This window comes from Drosophila navojoa, chromosome 2, assembly GCF_054131105.1.
Source record: "Drosophila navojoa isolate 15081-1374.11 chromosome 2, UAZ_NAV_1.0, whole genome shotgun sequence".
NCBI classification, from domain to species: domain Eukaryota; kingdom Metazoa; phylum Arthropoda; class Insecta; order Diptera; family Drosophilidae; genus Drosophila; species Drosophila navojoa.
Genome location: NC_142890.1, coordinates 29,293,657 through 29,314,737, shown reverse-complemented (window position 1 = coordinate 29,314,737; position 21,081 = coordinate 29,293,657). Strand labels below are relative to the sequence as shown.

The 21,081-nt window shown below is 36.6% G+C and overlaps 6 protein-coding genes and 2 long non-coding RNA genes across 8 annotated transcripts in view; 4 read left to right on the top strand and 4 right to left on the bottom strand.

The window, feature by feature from the left end:
• ATPsynCF6 (ATP synthase, coupling factor 6) overlaps positions 1 to 21,081 on the bottom strand; it is a 118,192-nt gene that overhangs the window by 81,074 nt on the left and 16,037 nt on the right. The gene's annotated exons all lie outside the window — the stretch shown is intronic.
• LOC149092436 (uncharacterized) lies at positions 3,544 to 4,162 on the top strand. Its single transcript, XR_016196149.1, has 2 exons — positions 3,544 to 3,923; positions 3,982 to 4,162. It is a non-coding gene; the product is annotated as an uncharacterized LOC149092436 (long non-coding RNA).
• Positions 5,422 to 6,291, top strand: LOC149092435 (uncharacterized). The gene is made up of 2 exons (XR_016196150.1): positions 5,422 to 5,743; positions 5,802 to 6,291. It is a non-coding gene; the product is annotated as an uncharacterized LOC149092435 (long non-coding RNA).
• LOC149092434 (E3 SUMO-protein ligase ZBED1-like) lies at positions 8,797 to 10,282 on the top strand. Its single transcript, XM_089256625.1, has 2 exons — positions 8,797 to 9,703; positions 10,019 to 10,282. Exons 1-2 carry the CDS (start codon positions 8,987 to 8,989, stop codon positions 10,280 to 10,282), a joined length of 981 nt encoding a protein of 326 aa, XP_089112751.1. The 5' UTR covers positions 8,797 to 8,986.
• On the bottom strand, positions 12,582 to 15,499 carry CAH6 (Carbonic anhydrase 6). The gene is made up of 5 exons (XM_030389495.2): positions 15,262 to 15,499; positions 14,784 to 14,893; positions 13,445 to 13,535; positions 13,118 to 13,380; positions 12,582 to 13,060 (listed from the first exon to the last, which is right to left on the bottom strand). Exons 1-5 carry the CDS (start codon positions 15,326 to 15,328, stop codon positions 12,695 to 12,697), a joined length of 897 nt encoding a protein of 298 aa, XP_030245355.1. The 5' UTR covers positions 15,329 to 15,499; the 3' UTR covers positions 12,582 to 12,694.
• Positions 17,021 to 18,798, bottom strand: spn-F (C2H2-type zinc binding domain-containing protein spindle-F). The gene is made up of 2 exons (XM_030389499.2): positions 17,905 to 18,798; positions 17,021 to 17,839 (listed from the first exon to the last, which is right to left on the bottom strand). The coding sequence occupies exons 1-2, from the start codon at positions 18,638 to 18,640 to the stop codon at positions 17,460 to 17,462; spliced, it is 1,116 nt and encodes a 371-aa protein (XP_030245359.1). The 5' UTR covers positions 18,641 to 18,798; the 3' UTR covers positions 17,021 to 17,459.
• Positions 18,994 to 20,216, top strand: LOC115564795 (methionyl-tRNA formyltransferase, mitochondrial). The gene is made up of 3 exons (XM_030389496.2): positions 18,994 to 19,553; positions 19,615 to 19,777; positions 19,834 to 20,216. Exons 1-3 carry the CDS (start codon positions 19,053 to 19,055, stop codon positions 20,205 to 20,207), a joined length of 1,038 nt encoding a protein of 345 aa, XP_030245356.1. The 5' UTR covers positions 18,994 to 19,052; the 3' UTR covers positions 20,208 to 20,216.
• mRpL32 (mitochondrial ribosomal protein L32) lies at positions 20,197 to 21,008 on the bottom strand. Its single transcript, XM_030389498.2, has 2 exons — positions 20,566 to 21,008; positions 20,197 to 20,507 (listed from the first exon to the last, which is right to left on the bottom strand). The coding sequence occupies exons 1-2, from the start codon at positions 20,891 to 20,893 to the stop codon at positions 20,245 to 20,247; spliced, it is 591 nt and encodes a 196-aa protein (XP_030245358.1). The 5' UTR covers positions 20,894 to 21,008; the 3' UTR covers positions 20,197 to 20,244.

Genomic DNA, 21,081 nt, shown 5'->3' with positions numbered 1-21,081 from the left:
TTAGCTTCTGATCTTGCAAGTCAAGAAAAACACACAACCCAACTTTTTATACATGCTGCATCGGTTTCAGCAAAAAAATGCAAAGAAAATGATATGGCATTCGTTCTACGAAAAACAATGCACAGTGAGAATGCGAGTGAGATAAGAAAGAAAATAGAAGACAATTTACCAACCTGTCCCCAACTGTGCACAAAGTTTTGATCCATGGATATCAAATAATGGATAGCTGCATAATTCCTGTTGGTGTTCTTGGAGAAAACGCATCAGACTCAAAACAAAATTTATAAAAATGACAGAAGGTCGCATGCCAGAAAGAGCAGTAGGCTAAACAACATCACTGATGTTTTTCACAGGGCATTCGATTCATCTGATCCGCTTTTGTCAAGTCTTTGCCTTAAAAAAAGACAGAAGCTTCACAGAAAATTAAAATTTTCAAGCGAAGTGATTGATCTGTTGGCTCTGATTGAGCCTCCGCAAATCGCGCATCAAGATGATACAAATGAAACTGAAAGTTTACAAGCTGAAGATGAGGATGACGATGATGCAAACAATTTCGACCCGAATATCGAATTGGATGAAGAAAATTCTGATTATTGATGTTAATTTTTTGAGTATGTGGTAATTATTGTAAAATACAAATAAACCAAACTTGTTTCCATATTTTAATTTAATTTTACGGGGTATAAACGGAATGATAATACACATTTTAATTTTTTCATTATATAATAAGCTGTATACATTCATTTTTATCTGAAAATATGTAATGTAAGATATATATAATATATTTAAAAAATGTATGTGTAAAGTATATTCTAACTTAGTCTATCTTAGGTGTATGTAAAATTTCAACCTCCTAGCTCTATTTTTAGAATTGATGCCGAAATTTCGGGCTTTTTTCCTATAGTGCTATAGTTGGGTTCAGGGAATCTCGTAGTCGAGCAGTCTCGACTAGAGCTTTCTTACTTGTTTATTATTATATTTTTACTGAATTTCGAAGAAATTTTTAGATTTTTATCTCCACTAGAAGTATTTTTGACCGCTCGCTCCATACAAGCCCAACCACTGTGCAATGATATTTCAGCAAAATTTCGCTGTTACGGCAAAATATATAAGATTAGCGAAAATACATCAAAACTATTTGACCACCTGAAACGTACGCGTCCCGGTCAGCGTGCTAAATCGATAATAGGTACATAGAATAGACAAAATAAGAAATGAATCTCCTCTGTCTATAGTCGAGGATTCTGGGTTTCACAGCTTCATCAAACTGCGCGACCCACGCTACATATTACCGTCGCGGATTACGCTTTTCAAATCTAAATCAAATAATTTGCTAAGCAAAATTAATTACTGAGCCATCACGACTGATATGTAGACGTCCCCGGCAAATTAATCCTATATGATCGTTTGTTAGATAGTTACTGTTTTCGCTCTGCTGTTTTATCAACAAACAAACTAATTGATGAGACAAATCATACTGTTTAGAATATTTCACATTCCATGCGACTGTTTGTTTATTATAAATTAAAAATAATAAAAAAAAAAAAATTCATTGCACTATGAGAAAAAAGTACGATATTTTGGCATTAATATAATTTTTTTTTGTCTCATCGCCAAACAAAGATTTTTTTTTCCAATTCTAAATTCATTATCATGTGTATTTTCAGCTTAGCCTTAACAAATTTGTTTGTGTTCTGTGGAGTATAACTTTGACAGCCTCGCTAGGTCTCGGCAGTTTTAACTAAGGGAAAAACTTATCCAAAAGAAGTCGAGGAATTTATTCACTATATAAAAAAGTGTTTGGTGAAATGCCATCGAAAATTAGATCGATTTGAAGTTAAACATTCTACTTGGCTTGATGACAATGTTGTAATTGCGTTTGGTGACCACGAAACGTCTCCAAATAAAGCTGGACGTAAATATTTAAATTATGAAAATGCAGGATGTCGTTTAAAAAGAAAGTTAGCATCAGAGCGTGCGTTAAGGGAAAATTACGAAACTACACTCTTAATACACGCTGCTTCGATTTGGGCAAAGAAATCTAATTAAAAAGATGTTGCTTTCTTATTAAACAAAACTACGTGTGCCGCCTACCATTCGATTGGTAGCTCGAGATGTACCACCGCACAATATTGTGGAAGACGAAGGCTTCAAAGATTTAATACATTTATTGGATCCACGGTATGTACTACCAAGTCGCACAACGCTACATAATGTGCATCTTCAAAATATGTATGATGAACTGAAAACTAATCTAAACAATCAGCCTAATGAAGTAAATTATTGCTCTGTTGGACTTCCTAAAGTGGCAATAATTATTTGACTGTGACGTGCCATTATGTGTTGCAATAGCTGCATTGCCTATGCTGTGCTTAGCTTAGTACAAGAGGTATAAACTCGTTGAAATAGCGTATACCACATGCTGGAAAGAATTTAAAAAACGCGCGAGCCACTCTCTTCTGTTTTTCTAAAAATCAGAAAGGCACAAACAACAAGAACAGATCCTCTATTATAAAGAATTGTTCTGCGCTTAAAGGTGTAGGTCCTTTAAGCGCAGAACAATTCTTTATAATAGAGGATCTGTTCTTGTTGTTTGTGCCTTTTGAAGTAGCAAGAAAACGCGCATCGGCCACAAAAACTGTTTCATGTTCGATGTTGATACCAACCATATTTGGGTTCGGAAAAATGCGTACTTCTCATCGATCGTGTAAAATGTAAACTTTTACCATAGATCGGTGCCATGGATGGCAAATGTTAGCGATCCAAGATTTAAATAAAAAGGAGGGTTGCCAAGAAATGCTAACGCTCATCTATTTGTAAACACTTGAGCTTATTTGAAGATGAAAAATCAAGTTAATCATAAGAAACTAACAAAAAATGAATTAATTGAATGAATAGCTTTGTAATTGTTATTTTGTTGATAATTGTTATATTCTGTTTAAGAAAATGAATGGAGTTCATATTTTTTTTGTTATAAAACTAGTCAAAACAAATATGAGTATATGAAAATTAATAAAACAAAATATTGTTTAAAAAGCACGAAAATAAAAAGTTAAAAAAAAATTGCAAAATATTTAAATGCAAATAATATAAATAGAAAAGTCAAGTTGGATGTTGCCACAAAAAAAAAAATCATTCTCCTCGTCCATGGTAATTCTTAGATAAAATGGAATCTATCAAAAATACGCTTTTAACTGAAGAAGGTCTACAAATCCGTGATCTTTTCATGAGCAAAAGACTATGAGTACCGCACACCAACGAGATGAGGAACACTTCTGGAATAAAGGTTTAAAAAACGATTTTCGTCACCGTTCCACACGAAAGAGGCTATGAAGTTGTTGTTAGTTTTAAAGAACACATAGTGAATCGGAGCTTTTAGTTTTTAATGAATTATTGTTGTTTTAGAAAAATAATCTCAGTTATACGACTTTAAGATGTTTTTGATTGATCTCTAACGAGCTGTTGCTTTTATTTCAATCTTGAATGGTTGTCAACTTATAGAATTCAAGTCAAAACAAATACAAATATTATTATAATAGATCACTGTTAAAAGACACAGTAGGTTGCGCAAAGAGCAGTCCCGTTACTTTTAATGTTAACTAACAGCTCTCTTGTGACGTCACATTTTCAGATTATTCTGTATGCGCCAAATTAAAGCATAATCAGAGATTTTGTTTACAATTAATAAATAATTATAATCAAAAACCAAAAATGAAGTGTTCGGTGGTAAATTGTTAGAACCATTATGGGAAGAATGATATTTCTTTTTTTTTTCGTTTCCTTTAGATATTAAGCTGAAGAGAAAATGACTCTCCAGTCATTTTGTGGAAAGTGGCCAAGACAAAATAACTGCCCAAATTGGAAAGTGTGCGAGGCACATTTTGAACCAGAATGCTTGATAGGCAAAGTTCAATGTGGTCTTGGTAAGTATATCTATAAGAGTCAATTTAATAATAGTATAACTACAGATTACTTTTGCAGGCTTCTCAAGAAAGCTGCTCCTCAAGCCAGGCGCCGTGTCAAAAATTAAAGCCGACCCTGACGGCGGCAATATAAGTCACCGTACACAGCGCTCGGAAGATCGTAAGAGGCGGCAACTAGTTAAAGAAATTCTAGCTAATAAAGAAAATGTATGTGAGCCTGAGATTATTGAAGAAGACAATGTTCGACTATTGGAAGCAGAAACGTTATTAAAGGATATAAATTATAATAATGTTAATAATGAGTTGAAGGAACGCATAAAGCTCTTGGAAAGCCAAATAAGAGCATTGGAATCAGATAAAAGGCTACGCACATGATAAAGAGTTGCGTAAGGAGTTCGAATTTAGTGAACTGCAAAGAAATTTCGAAAAAGTGGAAAACGACTCCAAAAATATGGAAAACAGCCTGAAAAGAATATTTACAGAAGGGCAAATAACAAAATTGAAAAATAAAGACCGAACGCAAAATTGGAATACTGACGACATTGCCAGGTCAATAACATTTTATTCAGCCAGTCCAAAAGGATACAGACGTCTGCGCAGGAATTATTTTCCACTTCCTGCAATAAGAACTTTGCAGCATTGGGCTCAAAAAATTGATATATGCCCCGGAATTTTGGCGCCAGTTGTAAGAATTTTAAGTGCCACTACCCATATTTCCGAAACTCAAAAGTTATGCGTTTTGAGTTTCGATGAAATGAAAGTGCTCAGTGTTTATACATACGATAAATCTGCAGACTCTACATTGCCGCCCTCTAACTATGTGCAAGTTGCAACGCTGCGAGGTAAGAGTGGACAACAATAACATATTTTATGAAATTTAATTAAAACATTTTTTTAGGTCTAGTGGCAGACTGCAAGCAGCCAATTTTTTATGAATTTGATGACGGATTTGAAAATTAAAGAAATTTTAAAAACCACTCAAAGTATGGGATACACCATAGTGGCAATGGTATGTGACTACGATGTGCCGCATCTAATTAAATTGATTAGAAATCATTTTATAGATTCCGGATTTATAATTAATGGGAAATCCGTTAATGTGGCTATCATAGCGGAGCTTTTAATTATTACTGCGGGTGACTTGTCCATCACCCATAAAATAAGCCACAACAGTTTAACTGTTGCTAGAGCATCAAATACAGTCGCTGCAGCTATTCAAAGGGCAGCAAGCCTTAGGTACTTAACTGGTCATATTTGGGCTGAGTGCTATGAACTTTTTAAAACAGTAAGTTAGAATAATATATTTGTGGAAAAACATCTTTAAAAAATCTCTTTTCTTTCTAGACGAATGATTGGTTCGATATTCTCAATGTTCGAGTGCCAAGAGCAGATAGCAGGGAGCGAATGCACGCTTACGGCCTTGCACTTGAGACCCAAAATAATATTTTGGAAAAAACGAGCTGCTTTATATTGAATTGCCATTTTAAAAAGGTTTGTGCAATGCAGTATTTCTCTATATTGACAAGAAAAAAATAGATTTTATATTATAGGTATCCTTCAAACTAACAATGCACTATTCAACGATTTAAATGATAAAATAACATTCTTATTGACATACCGGTTCAACCAAGATGTATAAGAGAACTTCTTTGGTATTATAAGAGCCAGAGGTGGAATGCACGACCATCCTGATCGCCAAGAATTTAAATATAGACCTCGGACATATTTGTTGGGTCGAAATTTTGGCGTGCTCTCCAACGATGCAAATGTAGCGCCAGATGACACACCGGACTTACAGTCAGCAAGTCCGTCTATAACAGGTATTAATATTAAAATACTTATACTAAAATTTCAGATAAAATTATTTTCTCTTTACAGGACTTATACTTTCACATTTTAGATGTGCAACGCAGCCAGCGCCTACAGATGACGAGGAAGATCTACCAGAATTGGAATACGATGCCTTGGAAAATTTAGCTGGATACATTTGCCACCGCCTAAAGATGTCAGAGCAGAATGATGAAGATGTAGATTCATCATTTACCTGGGTCGACCAAGTCAGTGAAGGAGGGCTTTGCAAACCATCACAGGAAATGATGAATTGTATTAAGAGTTTAAAATTAATTTTCCGTAGTTTAAATGCTGATAGCTTGCTTGTCACAGAAAATTATTTAGAAAAACATATTGAACAGGCAAGTCATGTTAATATTAATATTAAAGTTAAGCAATTATTTTTTAGAAGTAGAATGTATTTCACAATAAGGAAATTAAATAGATTAATTTTCAGATGTACTTATAAGTCTAGTTATAATAAGTATAATAAAACTTTAAATTAATTAAATGATTAAAAACACATAATACTTATGAATACCATTTGCTTTTGCAAACTAAAGCTTCGAAAAGGAAATAAGTTTTTAACGGCGAAAGTATGTATTGTCAAGGGATTGCGTGATCAATAACTGCTTAGAAAACGACTTAGAATATAAAAATTATCCACACCTTTTCTATTTTTTTTCCGATTCGTTAATCTATATAGAGCATGTGATTAGCCGCCCAGCTCATTTTATTTAATATACTAGTTTTAAAACAAATAACAGTGGCGCAATTGCTTGATTTTCATACAAATTCTAACGCGCGCCCAACATTTTCTGAAATAATGACGTCACGCTGTCAAATCAGCTGTTCGCTTTGCAAAATCTACTATCAGTTAATCGTGATAATAGATAATAAACAAGAAAATTAACATTTTAAAAAGCGTTCGACATATTGCTATTATCGGATTCTTTCTTAGACAGTATCGCAATTATCAATACTAGGAAATAGGGCTGCAAATCCATCGATGGAGTCTATCGATAGTATCGATGGATTTGAATTACTACTTGGAAGCGCGAAGAGACACATGTAAGTATTTTCTAATATTTTATTTTGTGATTAGCTTTTTTAACAATATTTTAATGATATTTGGTGGTTTTTCTTAGGAAAAAAGAATGGACAAATTTTTAAAACCATCAAGTAAGAATGAAACTGAAATTTAAAGTGTAAGAGTGTTTTTTTTTTTTTATTACATATAATATTGTACATTTAAAATGGCGCTTCTGCTTCGCGCTCTACTGTGGCGCACTTTGACAAATCTAAGTCTTCCACTGCTGCTGCTGCTGCTAGTACTACTAGGTCTCTGCTCATCGCTTCTGAGGATGATGCATCTAGTTTTTCTGTGTCCCTCCCTGCTGCTGCTGCTGGCACGAATATGTTGGATAACGGAAATACTCCGTCTTTAAAGCGAAAGAAGGTAGTTTTTGAGGTATGGACATATGCCAAATGTAGTCTTTGTGGCAAAGACTACAAAACGAGTGGCAATACATCAAACTTAATAGAGCACTTTAAACGTGCACATCCATCAAAAATGAATGAAAATTCATACATGAATAAGATCGATGAATATGTAACGTCAGGATACGTATGGACTCTTATCTTCAAAAAAAAAAGAATATTGACAGAGCACTAGCTGAAATGGTAGCTCGGGATGTTCAGCCGTACAGCATTGTTGAGGATGCTGGTTTTATAAAATTAATGAGTGTGATGGATTGTATTGTATTTTTATACAAAATTGCACGAATCATTTACATACAATGTGCTGGATGTATGATTGAAATTATTGAGAATTTCTGTATTTTTAAGAATTTCAAATTTTCGGTGGAACTATCGAGCTGGAAAAACATCGATTGTACTATCGATACATCGATGGTTTTGTATTTTTGAAAATCATCGATGTTCGCTTGCTACTATCGATATTTTTCATTCTTTTGCATGTGCTTGAAGTGAAAACATGTAAGTTAAAGTTTTCTCTATTTATATCTTTTTATAAACCATTTTACTCTTGCAGATACTAAAAGTAAACCGGTTTGTCGAGTTGGTTGAGAAAAGGACAAACAATGGACAAGTACCTTCAAAGTAAGTCTTTTCTTGTTATACCCTGAACCCATTGAAAATGGGAAATCAGGGTATAATGGTTTTGTTAAAAGTATGTAACAGGCAGAAGGAGGCGTGGCAGACCCCACAAAGTATATATATTCTTGATCAGGGCGACGAGCTGAGTTGATTTAGCCCTGTCCGTCTGTCTGTCCGTCCGTCCGTCCGTCCGTATGTATGAACGCGTCGATTTCAGAAGATATAAGAGCTAGAAACTTCAACTTTTTTTTAAAATGTCCGTATATATCACGCGGATATCGAGTTTATCACTAAAAAACGATAACTCATTCCGATACTTTTTATCGATAAAAAACCTTATCGAAGATTAGTTTAAAAATTATATCTCCTACATCTTTCAAGCTAGAGTCTCCAAATTTAAAATGTATATTAAGATAAATTTTATACAATTTCGGTTTTTGTTAAAATTTACCACCCACCCCTAAATCCACCCCCTCACCCTCATCTTTGTAAAAGTCGTATATCAAATACTAGAGACTTGTGCTTCGGTATACACATACATTTAAACATCATTATTACGTTCTTTCATTACGATCGTACGTCTAGAAATTAAATTATTCATCAAATAAGTTCTCCTATTATTGCCACACTGCAGCGCAACCCAAGCGCAATCGCCGATATATGCGTGTGTGTGTGCGTGTGTTTATTTGTATGTGTATGTGTGTGCGTGTGTTTGTTTGTATGCGTGTGTGTGTGTGTGCGTGTGTGTGTGCTAATTATTATTGAAATATCAGTTCCTTGTGGTGTTCAGGGGATCTCGTAGTCGAGCAGTCTCGACTAGAGCTTTCTTACTTGTTTTTTTTTTTGAGAATGTGATTCCGTACTGTGGCTCCATCAAAGCTACAATGAGTTTTCCGAGTATTTTTTTTTAACTGTGTCTTATTTACTTAATTAAATTTATAATTTATACAATTATAGTAAATTTATCAAAGGAAAATGAGAATCCGCCTGAAAAGCGGAAAAGGGAAGCAGTCTCAGCTGTGTGGACTTTTTTCAAAAGAGCCAAGGACGCAAATTTTGCTATTTGCAATTTATGTGGTAGGTCGTATAAGACCAGCGGCAATACCACAAACCTAATGGATCATCTAAAAAGGATTCATCCGGAAGCCAAAGCTGATGCAAAACATGAGTTGGATTATAAAATTGATAAGTACCTTGAAAAAGCCTTATACTCAAACGATTCCTCTAAGAAAAAAAAACTGGATAAATTAGTCATGCAAATGATTGCATTAGATGTACAGCCGTTCAGTGTTGTTACCGATTCTGGTTTCCGACGGCTTCTGTTTGAGTTAGACCCAAGATACCAACTACCAATCAAAACACATTTGCGTAATGTCGTATTAAACAACGAATATAATGAAATAAAGCTTAAATTACAAGCAGTTTTGGATGATATTGAGTACGTGGCTATAACAACAGATGCTTGGACATCAAAAGCTAACGAGGGTTATCTATCCGTTACATGCCACTTCATTAATAACCAGTTTGAACTCAAATCAGCGCTATTATCAACCGAAAAATTTTTATTACCAACGAATCATAGTGCTGAAAATATTGCCGATACGCTTAGAGTAGTTTTTAATGAGTGGGCTTTAATGAGCAAGATTGTGGCGATAGTGTCCGACAATGATGCATCTATGAAAAAGGCGTGCGAGGTCCTTAAGATTAAAAACATCCCGTGTTTCGCACATTCAATCAACTTGCTGGTGCAGGATTTGCTGAAACAACCTTTTGTGTCACAAATTTTGTCCAAATGCAAGCGTATTGTGGCATTCTTTAAGAGTAGCACTATAGCTTATTAAAAGTTTAAAAAATCTCAAGGTGTCGCTAATCCATATGGTCTAATCCAGGAGGTGGCTACTAGATGGAGTAGTGCGTTCCAAATGCTAGAACACATTTTAATTACTAATGAGGACATTTCTAGTACACTCCTTAGCATCCCAAAAGCCCCGCAGCCTTTTTTTGCTGAAGAATTATCAAAAATAAAAGAATTTATTAAAATTCTTAAGCCATTTCATGATGCAATCGTTACTATTTCCACTGATAATAATGTTACTATTTCAATTATTAATCCACTCATCTGCGAACTACATAAAACTTTGAATGAGATAAGCATTGAGGATCAGCCAGACGCTAGAGCTGCATTAAATTTTTTGAAGGGACGTTTACCTGCACGCCTTTTCCAGTATGAGACACGTACCATACCAAGAATAGCAACAATAATCGATCCGCGTTTCAAAAACGATGGGTTTGTGTCAGTGTCAAATGCTGAACAGGCTTCAAAAGCCCTAGAAGAGGAGCTGTCGCAGGAAATGTCCAAGGCAACGCGAATTTCTCAACCAACTCTCCTTAAACCCAAAAATAGTCAATAAACTATTGTTCCTCAATAAAAATATGAAAATAATGGATCTCAAATAGACTTATGTATCTAAAATGCTGTTAATTAAATGAAAGTACTGTTTTGTTATTTATTAATTAAGTTGAATATAAATGAAGTTTACAAATTAATTAAAAATGAGAACCTATTAATAAAATGATTATCATTTACTTTATTAAGCTCTGAGTCCTGAAAGAATATAAACAATTCGACAGAGAGCAAAAATTTTGAATATTCCGCGCAAACATCGATGTTTTCTTCAAAAAACATCGATTGTGGCAAACATCGATGATTTTCCATCTCTACTATCGATAGTATCGATGGTTCATTCCATCGATGGAGAAATCTATCAAGGGGAGCATCTATCGATGGTTTTGCAGCCCCACTAGGAAATATCGATTATTTTGCAGCACCAAATTGCAGCCCCACTTAATTGCCAAATGAGTAACCCATCCCTCAACCTTCATCAGCTCAGGAACATCACAATGCTAATTGTACTCATGCTAAGCTGTAACCATTTGAGAATTATATGGTCAACGACTTTGAAAAGAATGCACAGGCGACTGATACCAACCAATTGGCAACATATAAAACGGCGAAATAAACTAATTTTTCTTTTGTGTGTATTTGCAAAAAAACAATTTGCAATTCTTTGCAAATTAAATTTAGTATTGAGAATTAAGTTGGTCTTATTGATTTATTTTAATACCAATAAAAACCCAAAGGATTGTCCAGAGCTGTTTAATGAATCATAGGTCGTGTATGGCCAATTGTCATCGGACCAGTAAATACTTGTAAAAAAAATGGATGCAACGCCAATTGGGTATGCTGACATACGAGCGAATTATGCAACTCGAGTAACATTCCCGAGCCCAGCGCAAAGGTTAGAAGGCCAATCCCAATTTTATTAAAATATTTAATACATTTATTGACCAGCATTTTTATACCCTGAGCCCATTGAAAATGGGAAATCAGCTGACTCGATTTGGCCCTGTCCGTCTGTCTGTCCGTGCGTATGTCATAATGTGTGAACGCGTCGATCTCAGAAGATAAGAGATCTTATCACAAAATAACGATAACTACCTCCAATATTTTTCTCGATAAAACTTTTATCGATAAGATTGTACGTTTAGAAATCAAATTATTCAACAAATAAATTCTCAAAATATAGCCATCACTGCAGCGCAGCCCAAGCGCAGCCGTCTGTGTATGTGTATGTGTATGTGAGTGTGTGTGTGTATGTGTGAGCACAGACGTGCTAATAATTATTAAATATTACTGTCGGCGAAATTTAAAGAATAAGTCCCATAGATTATAAAACTTAAGACAAGCTATATATATATATAAGTATACATTTTTATACCCTGAACCCATTGAAAATGGGAAATCAGGGTATAATGGTTTTGTTAAAATGTATGTAACAGGCAGAAAGAGTCGTGGCAGACCCCACAAAGTATATATATTCTTGATCAGGGCGACGAGCTGAGTCAATTTAGCCCGTCCGTCTGTCTGTCCGTCCGTCCGTCCGTCCGTCTGTCCGTATGTTTGAACGCGTCGATTTCAGAAGATATAAGAGCTAGAGACCTCAACTTTTTTTTAAATGTCCGTATATATCACGCGCATATCGAGTTTATCACTAAAAAACGATAACTCATTCCGATATCTTCTTATCGATAAAAAACCTTGTCGAAGATCACTTAAAAAATTATATCTCCTACATCCTATATCTCCCCCTCTAAATCCACCCCCTCACCCTCATCTTTGTAGAAGTCGTATATCAAATACTAGAGACTTGAGCTTCGGTATACACATACATTTAAACATCATTATTACGTTCTTTCATTACGATCGTACGTCTAGAAATTAAATTATTCAACAAATACATAAGTTCTCATTATATTGCCAAGACTGCAGCGCAACCAAAGCGCAAACGCCTGTATATGCGTGTATGTGTGTGTGTGCGTGTGTTTGTTTGTATGTGTATGCATGTGCGTTTGTTTCTTTGTGTTTGTGTGTGTGTGTTTGTGTGTGTGTGTGTGAGGTTATGAAGAAGACTGACAGTTCGTAAATCGTAAAAGATGTTTACACTAAGACCTCGAATTTCGGAATGAATATTTTTAATAAACGAATTCATTAGTAGACTCTTAGGAATATCTAATAAATAAATTAGGATGTAGAGTATAAATACATAAGAAGTGGATTTGACTTAGGCCAAAAAGCAAATAAAATAAACTTTAATACCTCATCTCGTTATGTGATATATTGGAATATTGGAATCTAATGCATTCTTTTTATTCAATTTATTGATCTTCAGCATACCTTTGTCGACCCTATTCTATTATAAACATCTTTCTTTGCGGGAGATAATAAATAATTAATTTAAATAAATATTATGGTAAGATTTATGTTATCCCAGGTAAAAGTTACTGAGGTCCTTGTTTGTACGATAGAAAACGGGACGATTGTTGCGCGCTTGAAGCTCGCGATAGTTATTTCGTATTAGGTTGCCATTCGAGTCCTGGAGTATCCATAATTTGGATATATCTGCCAGGGATATGGGCAGAGGATCAGCAAACACTGTCCAAATGACGGCCTCGTTGCACTCAGGGGTGGTTAATGATCCCTTGTAAGTGAAAAAGTCACGCGTATTCAAGTCACCCAGCAACTGGCCTAGAGTCAGGGAGCCAGGCAAATCCACTTCAGCACCATATTCGACAATGTCTGGGACAGCATTGAAGATCTTCCTCAGACCTGGATACGCGCGATCCGGATTCTAAAATTTGCGATTCATGTAAGTCGAGATCATCATTATAGATCACCTGGAGCTTACTCTGACTATCTTGAACATGACGCCCAGCACCGCAACGCCGTCGATATGATTGAGGGCTTCCGTAAGATCTTCGTAGCGCGTGTTGCGATGCACAATGTGCATTTCGACATCGAATCGCCTTCGGTCGATCACATGCTCAGATCCACGGGTCACAGGCGAGCCCCAATGGAAATGCACCCCCTCGGCTACATATTGCCCTTTGAGCAGGCCGCCTGTGATGAAGGGCTTTTGGCCATTTCGCGTCTCTGGTATCGTCATTTCAGCTGCAATGCGAAATTTCTCAATGACTATATATGTATATATTATAATATTTATATCTCAGCCTACCTGTGTATCCTTTGTTGACCAATGTCAGCGGTCTATTCAGTCGAACGTCATAGTTGCCAAAATATATTCGTGGCAGCGGCACAATGAGTGACTGGAGAAAAGGGAAAGCAGTAAACGGCGTGCTTAGGCTGTGTATACCCCATACTATCGTACATGCGATAATACTAATAGTGAAAACTAGCTTCAAATTGCGTACAATTTGAGGTAAATTGGATCATTCGGAAGTAAGCTCTGGAAATGCGCACCATTTATCAAATTATCAGCTGTCAACGCTTGAGACGGCGCAGACAACAGGTTTTACGTATTCTGTGCTGTAATATGGTATGCTGCACTCAATTGTCTCACTATTGTCTGTAATCACGTGTGGGCTTAGCTAAGGCCTTCCGATCTTTATTGCGAATCTTTTCCGTAGTGCAAAATCCATTAGGTAAGAATTTTGCAGTCGCACAGATATTGCACACAGACTCTCACAGTGCGAACAGTAAATTGAGTTTGTGTAACGTCCGTCTGCAGCTAAAGAGCTCAAGTGTCTAAAATACTTATCGAGTTTATTATTTATAGCTATTAGAGCTAATGACTTGTAATTCAAACTCAATACTCCGGTATACCACAGATATCAGGTAAAACTGTATGCTCTACGTTTTAAAAGCTAGAGCTTTTGCTCATTTTGTGTTGAACCGCTCAAATATCAAACGGGAAAATACGCCCAGCCAATTTTTGATAAAAGTGGCTTTCCATAAGAGGTCGAGTTCAATCTTATAATTAATAGTGATGCTACAAATTTAGCGGAAGAGCCTAACTTAATGTATTTTCATTTTGGAATCTGACCAATCACTTCGATCAACAATTTCATTTTTCCAGGTTTTTTCTCTGCCAAGGATTACATTAGATATATGTATATTCGAAAAGCTTAGTAATGAATAAATAAAATATCGAACTAGACAAACGCGCCAAAGCTTTGAGCAGTTTCATTCAAATTAATCAAGTGAATTACATTATTAGGAGGAATCAATTTAATTAGAGAGTGTTAGATTTGCATTTTTGAATCAATAATAGCAAATACATTTGAATATTATTGGATTAATATGTTGGTTGTATCAGGCAGGTAACTCAATATGACTTGACTGTAATATTTTTGTCAGCCTTTAAATAGTTTTTCTAATATATAGAAACTAAGCAATTAATTTTGCGATTTATGGGATGCACGAGATTAAGGGAAAGTCATCGTAACATAAATCATAAACAGAAAATAGCTTTGACCATCCAAATGTAGCAAACCCTTTGCTCTCTGAGTTTGGTAAATCGTTTTATAAATATGTGTATGTATATAGAGACTTACACTATCGACAGAGAGCTTGATAGGTGTTTGACGAAAGCCGGTAGCGCAAATTCCTTGCCAGTCAGCGCCGTTTTGATCGAAATTCCAATCTGGGTTTTGAGTAGTACCATCTAAAATTTGTATATGAGATTATATTAAAACGATTAATAAATAAATAAAATATTACTGTTTGAATTGTATTTAATTAATCACTTTTAATTTCTCAAAGTCCATGCTCTATTTAGATAGATACCATCTAAACATATATATTATGTGAATGCTTAGAAGCTGAATCATTATTCATAAGTTTTCACTTTTATTCATGAGGATTGCCGTTTCTCTCTTATTTTTCGCACGCATTTCGACTCTTTTGGCATTTTGTTTTCTTAGTTTTTTCTTTAAGCTTATTAGCCATATTAATCACTTATAAATAGATGTAATTTAATTTATAATCATCAGTTTTCGACGCAAGACGTCACCGTGGCCAGCATCCAATTACCATTTGTTGGATTTTGATAGGCGAGTGGCAGCAGGAAGAACAGTTTTTGGAGTAGATTAACACCCATGTTTGGCTCGGCTGGGAATACTTCTTATTGGATTTGGTCTTTTCACTCCACTTTAAACACTGTTTTTTTCGTTTTCTCTTTCGAACTCCCACTGCACCCTTGACTACTGCGGTTACCGCTTGAGCGCAACTAAAGTCGCTCTGGACACGCGCCGAATCTTTTATACCCGAGCTAATGCGCCGGCACCGCCGCCGCAGTCGAAGAAAAAGGCCCGCAATGCGATAGCAGAGCGCGTGTCGGAGCACCTTTACCGGGTGCCAGGGGTTCTCTAATTTACAGATTTAGACTTTTTTTTGGGTGCTGCCACAAATGTAAATCTTATGTAAATGAGAAGCACTGTGGTGATCTACAAAGACCGAATACTCAAACTAACTAGGAATACATACATATACATAAATAGCATATATAGCTTATGTTAACAGTATCAGCTGTAGCTTTCCAATACATTTGATAAGACAAACAATCAAACTCATATGCAAATTTTGGCAATAGTCTTTGTTAAATTTGGCAAAAGTCACTCTTAAATGCCAAATGATAAGCTGTCCAGCTGCCTTCTCTTCTTCATAGAAATTCGTTGCGAAATGTGTAGTCGCAATAAGTAGTAGTAGATCAAAAGAAATGTGTCTTATCAAGACAGTAAATTACTTTTGACAATCAGTTTGTCATTTGAAAGACTATGATATTAAAGAGAATATAACAATTATAATGGAAATTATAACAGCTCCAATATATCGAATAATAACTAATAGAATAATATCAGCCAATTTGCAGGGTGTTTAATCTTCGATGAATCGAAAATATCTGTTATTTCATGCATTTTATTAGGTTTAGCAATTGGGTGAGAGCATATGCAGGTCTGTATGTATGTATGTGTGACTTCTACTAGTGTATGTGTGTCAAAAATTTTACTCATTATATTTATGTAAATCAGTATTTATCCTAATTTACATCTGTTCCATTGATATTAAATAGCTAGTTTAAAGTCTGTCTGCATTTTGATTATCGAATATTTTCGACATGGTTATCACTAATATATTAAGAATAACTTTCTCTAGTTAGTAATATCAATATATTATGCACCTCTGTGCATCTTTATTCTGTGAAGAATTTCTAAACATATTTTACGGATTCCTGCATTCAGCATCCAGTTTGATCTCTAAATTTGGTTCATATTTTAATCATGCAGGCCATGAATTAGATCTAAATTTGAGCCAAACAGTTCAACAACCTTTACGTTCGCATTTCAAAAGTATTAAAATATTTGCGCATTAATTTATAATACATTTTTTAAAAAGCTTACAGATTTTCTCCATTTGCTTCTAATATTTTATTAAGGAGAACTACAATATTAATTACAATATTATTGAAAATAGTCAATAAGGGCTACCTCCCCCAATAACCCAGTAATTAAAACAAAAGTCTTTTGTTTGAAGCATAAGACAATTTGGCCTTTTCATATTCACAAATTTAGATGCCATAGTTTATTATCTTTCTGTGAGTAACAGACGGTACGGGGTATCTTCTAGTCTGTCTCTGTCGAGTAGAAAAATCTTAATTGAATATTCACTGTATATAATTAATTACAGCTCCATATCACATTGACAACTCGAACATCCACTGGCATTTCTGATCAATGAAAGCTAATTTTGTATTTTTTTCGCCTCGGTAATGGAACTGTGAAGACAATATATATAACATGGATAAACATTTTTGTATTGAATGATAACCGCTTTGTTGTACATAAATTGTTATTCTACTGGGAACAACAATACAAATTAAGATAAATAAAATATATACTAAGTATCAACCTTATGCATAAACGATCTGCTCTATGTTGTTTGTGGCCTTCTTGTTTATCATCGAGAATGTCTAATTCATTATTAGCAGATAATGCTTATGCAAGTTCATCAACAATTACATTGACTGTCGTAGATAACTTCTAATCAGCACATGCTAATGAAAATTGTAATAAATCTAACTTAAAACCGTTTTGATATTTGCTTTCTTAGTTTATACAATTTCCATTATCAACCACTGTTCAACTGCAATATAATTTACAATGCATTGTTTATGAAACAAATTAGATTTGTCGCTGCTAAAGCTCTGTAGCAAAGTAAATAAGTTTGTTGGGTCAGAAATCACCGACTGCATGAGAAACGAACTCGAACTGCCGTTCCATGCTTCCATCCGCATCTAGCGCGTCGTCAATAAAGTGCATTTCGACATGTTCCTGAAATGCTTTGAACGAAACTTGGCTGGAGTATAGCTTGCCGCACATGGGGCACGTCTTGTCGATGGCATCAGCCTTCAGCTTTTCCTGGATGAAGTTTAAGCGGGGAGCGGGCACGACCGATGTTGAATGCCCGTTGATTGTGTCGAGCACTTGGCTTATTGTGTGCTCATTGCTGCTGTATCGTTTGGGCTCCGTGTTATCTTCAGTCTCTAAGCTTTTATCAGCCATTTCCGGCTTGTTGGCAGCCTTGCGCACACACTCCGGACACGGATGCATCGCTGTGGCAAGGTAAAATAATATGAAATATTACATTCGATGAATCGAGTATAGATCGCCGACTCACCAATGCGCGTCTCCAACTGTGAAAGGGCAGAACTGAGCTCTTGCTGTTGCTTCATCGCCTCACGGCGCAAGTCCTGCAAGCCTTCCATGCATTGCTTTGCATCGAAATTGGTATCCAGTTCGTTGACAGTGTTGGGGTCGTCCACATTCAGTCCACATGGATAGCCTAGTTCTACCTCGCTACCATCAAATTCGTCCAGTGGAATCTCCTCTAGACTAACCTCTGTTATCATCTTCTGGCGCAAGTGCGGATTTGGCGAGTGCTGAGTAAATGTTTTAGAACGAATGAGGTTCTGATTGGCACCAATTGAAACTTTCCCAGAGCATCGAGCAGGCATGGCCACTTCATCGTCTTTCGATTCGTGCTGCTGGTCTTTGGATATTTTGGACAGATGAGACCAAAGTCTTCGGTTTTCGTTAGACACCATGCTTATTTGATCCTCCAGCTGTTCCTTTTGGCGCTGCAGTTCATCTAATTGCGAGCGTAGCGACGAGACGTCGTTACTGCAGTCTGTTTTCTCCTGAGAACTGCCATTGGCAGATGACGAACCAATAGTAGCCTCGCGTAATCTTTGATTTTCCTCCTCCATGTTAGAAACACGTCGTTGCAATTGTATGCAACGCTCTTTCATTGTCTGCAATGCCACTTGCAATGCGTAGTTCATTTTGTCTGTGGAATTAGAAGTCGTGCTAGCTAAGGAATTTGTTGAGTTTTTTACAGTTTTGGTTGTGTCCATAGTGAGCCTGTTAACAAACGCGAATGTATGTAGAGAATCTCTAAAATACTATTAAATATCTTTCTCGTAGCTTAGCTGTTTTCATTTTCCCCAAATGCAATGACGAATGTTTATTTATCTATCGATACGGAATATCGATGTATTCACATAGTTGCAATCTCTGTGATGCCAGACTGTTCGAATTCGTTTTTTCGTCAAACCGGAGAGGCAATTTAAATAACATTAATATAAATGAAAAATGCCACAAGAAAACTTATTTACGTGTAGGTCAGACACATTGTACTTATCTGAATAATACGAATAATAATTCATAATTAAAACAATGATATTAAGAAGTAACACTAACCAGAGTAATGAAGCATCGCTGCTGAAGCACAGGGCTGTTAATGCAAGACCCTCGACAGCTGTAATAATGTTGTTATGCGGCAAAAGCTTAGTAAATAATTTCTTTAAATATAAAAGAAAAGTGTTTTCAAATATTTTAGTGAGTAGCCGACGGTGCAAAGCAGCCACTCAGCCACCCAAAATTTTGTTCTTTGGCACTGATAATTTTTCACTGCCGAGTTTAAAAAAGTTGCACCTGAACAACTTTGACGTAAGCGTAGTCACCTCCTTCAAGTGCCCCGCGAACTGTGTGCGCAGCTACGCCGAACAGGAAAAACTTGCCCTCTACCGCTGGCCAATATCGAAGGAGCAATGTGCCGCCTACGAGCTAGGCGTAGTGGTATCGTTTGGTCATCTGATACCTTTACACATAATAAACGCGCTCTCCCGCGGCATTATCAATGTTCATGCTAGCTTGCTGCCCCGATGGCGCGGTGCTGCGCCCATCATGTATGCCATAATGGAGGGGGATGCCAAGACTGGCATTACCATAATGAAGATAGCTCCGCATCAATTCGACATTGGCCCTGTAAGGAGAACTTCGGCATGAAGTCTACTATTTCGTTTAACTCACGTGGTCTAGCTTTCAGATATTAGCCCAAAGGGAGATGACCATTAGAAAGGATATATATATGCCAGAGTTGCATGCTGCCTTGTCGCATTTGGGTGCCGATTTGCTTGTCGACACGGTGAACAACTTGGATGAGAGAGTCTTGAATGCGTCTCCTCAAAACGATGCAGATGCCACTTATGGTAAACGTCCATGTATCCAGATATCCAAGTCATTCGTATAATCAATTATTTTACAGCACCGAAGATTACGTCAAAGATCACAGAGGTTCGATGGTCACAGCAAACCTCCATGGAGCTGTTTGCCAGGTATCGTGCACTCTATGGATTTAAGAATCTATCTACCTCCTTTTTGGGCAAAGCTGTGCAGCTACTGGAGCTAAGGCCCCTTGAAATTCGATTGCCTGCGTCTACAGTTCTTTCCCCGGGCTCTTTTTACTTCCATCGTCTGCGCAAATCGCTTATAATCGGTTGTGCACACGAAACCCAGCTGGAGGTGCTGCAACTGCGGGTCGAGGGCAAGAAGCCAATGAGCGCTCATGATTTTAGCAATGGGTTTCTCAAGCGGGCACAATCGTTGCAGTTCACACAAAATAAATTAGTTAATTGTTAACAAATAAAACGGTTTTTATTATTGATAAGGATGCCTTCTAAGCCAGGTTGGACGGCTTAACTTCTTTGGTGTCCGAGGATTGCTGTGTCGACTTCTGCAGCAGGTTCTTAGTGAACCACATGGGACGAGGCTTCTTCATTTCAACTATGCGTTTGCCGGAAGCAGCATCCGTCGTTTGATCTGCCGTCTCTCCCTCGTACAAAATGATCACTTCTTGCTCGACAGGCTCCAGCCCTAATTGTGCTTGTATTTTATCCTGCATGAGCTGCGTTTCCTGTCGGACTTTGTCATAGCAGTGAGCTGTTAAGAAAAATCATTTATGTAACTACGAGTTTGCTATAGGGGCAACACATCTTACGGCACAGAAGACCCAATTCGTGATCGTGACCACAGTGCTGACAGGAACGTAGATTCCTCTTCTCTTTCAACGGCTTCCACACATACTCAGGATAGCCGAATTTGCGGTTTAATCGTTTCTCCACACTGCGCCGGTGCTTTGGCACAGCCCAGAGCATGCCATCGCCAATGAGGTCTTTCAGACTGAAGCTTTGTGATGTTCTGGTGGTTGGACTGCTAGGTTGGTGCACTAAATAGGCCAAGGCGGGCGGGGGTCCGCCATGGGGCAAGAACAGTCGTTCCAAATGATTAACAAAGTTTGCAATTGATATAAACAAATTACGAGACATGGTTAAGCCGAAATTATAGAAGTAGATTTATGTAAATGTAGTGATGGCAGCGGCTGTTATCGAAAATCCAGTGCCATATATTGCACGTCTATCGGTAAACTCTATAGCTAATTTGCTTAATTTAAATAGATCATGAAGGCAAAATGCATAGAGTTTTTTTTAAAGATATATGTTGGTTATTTAGGTGA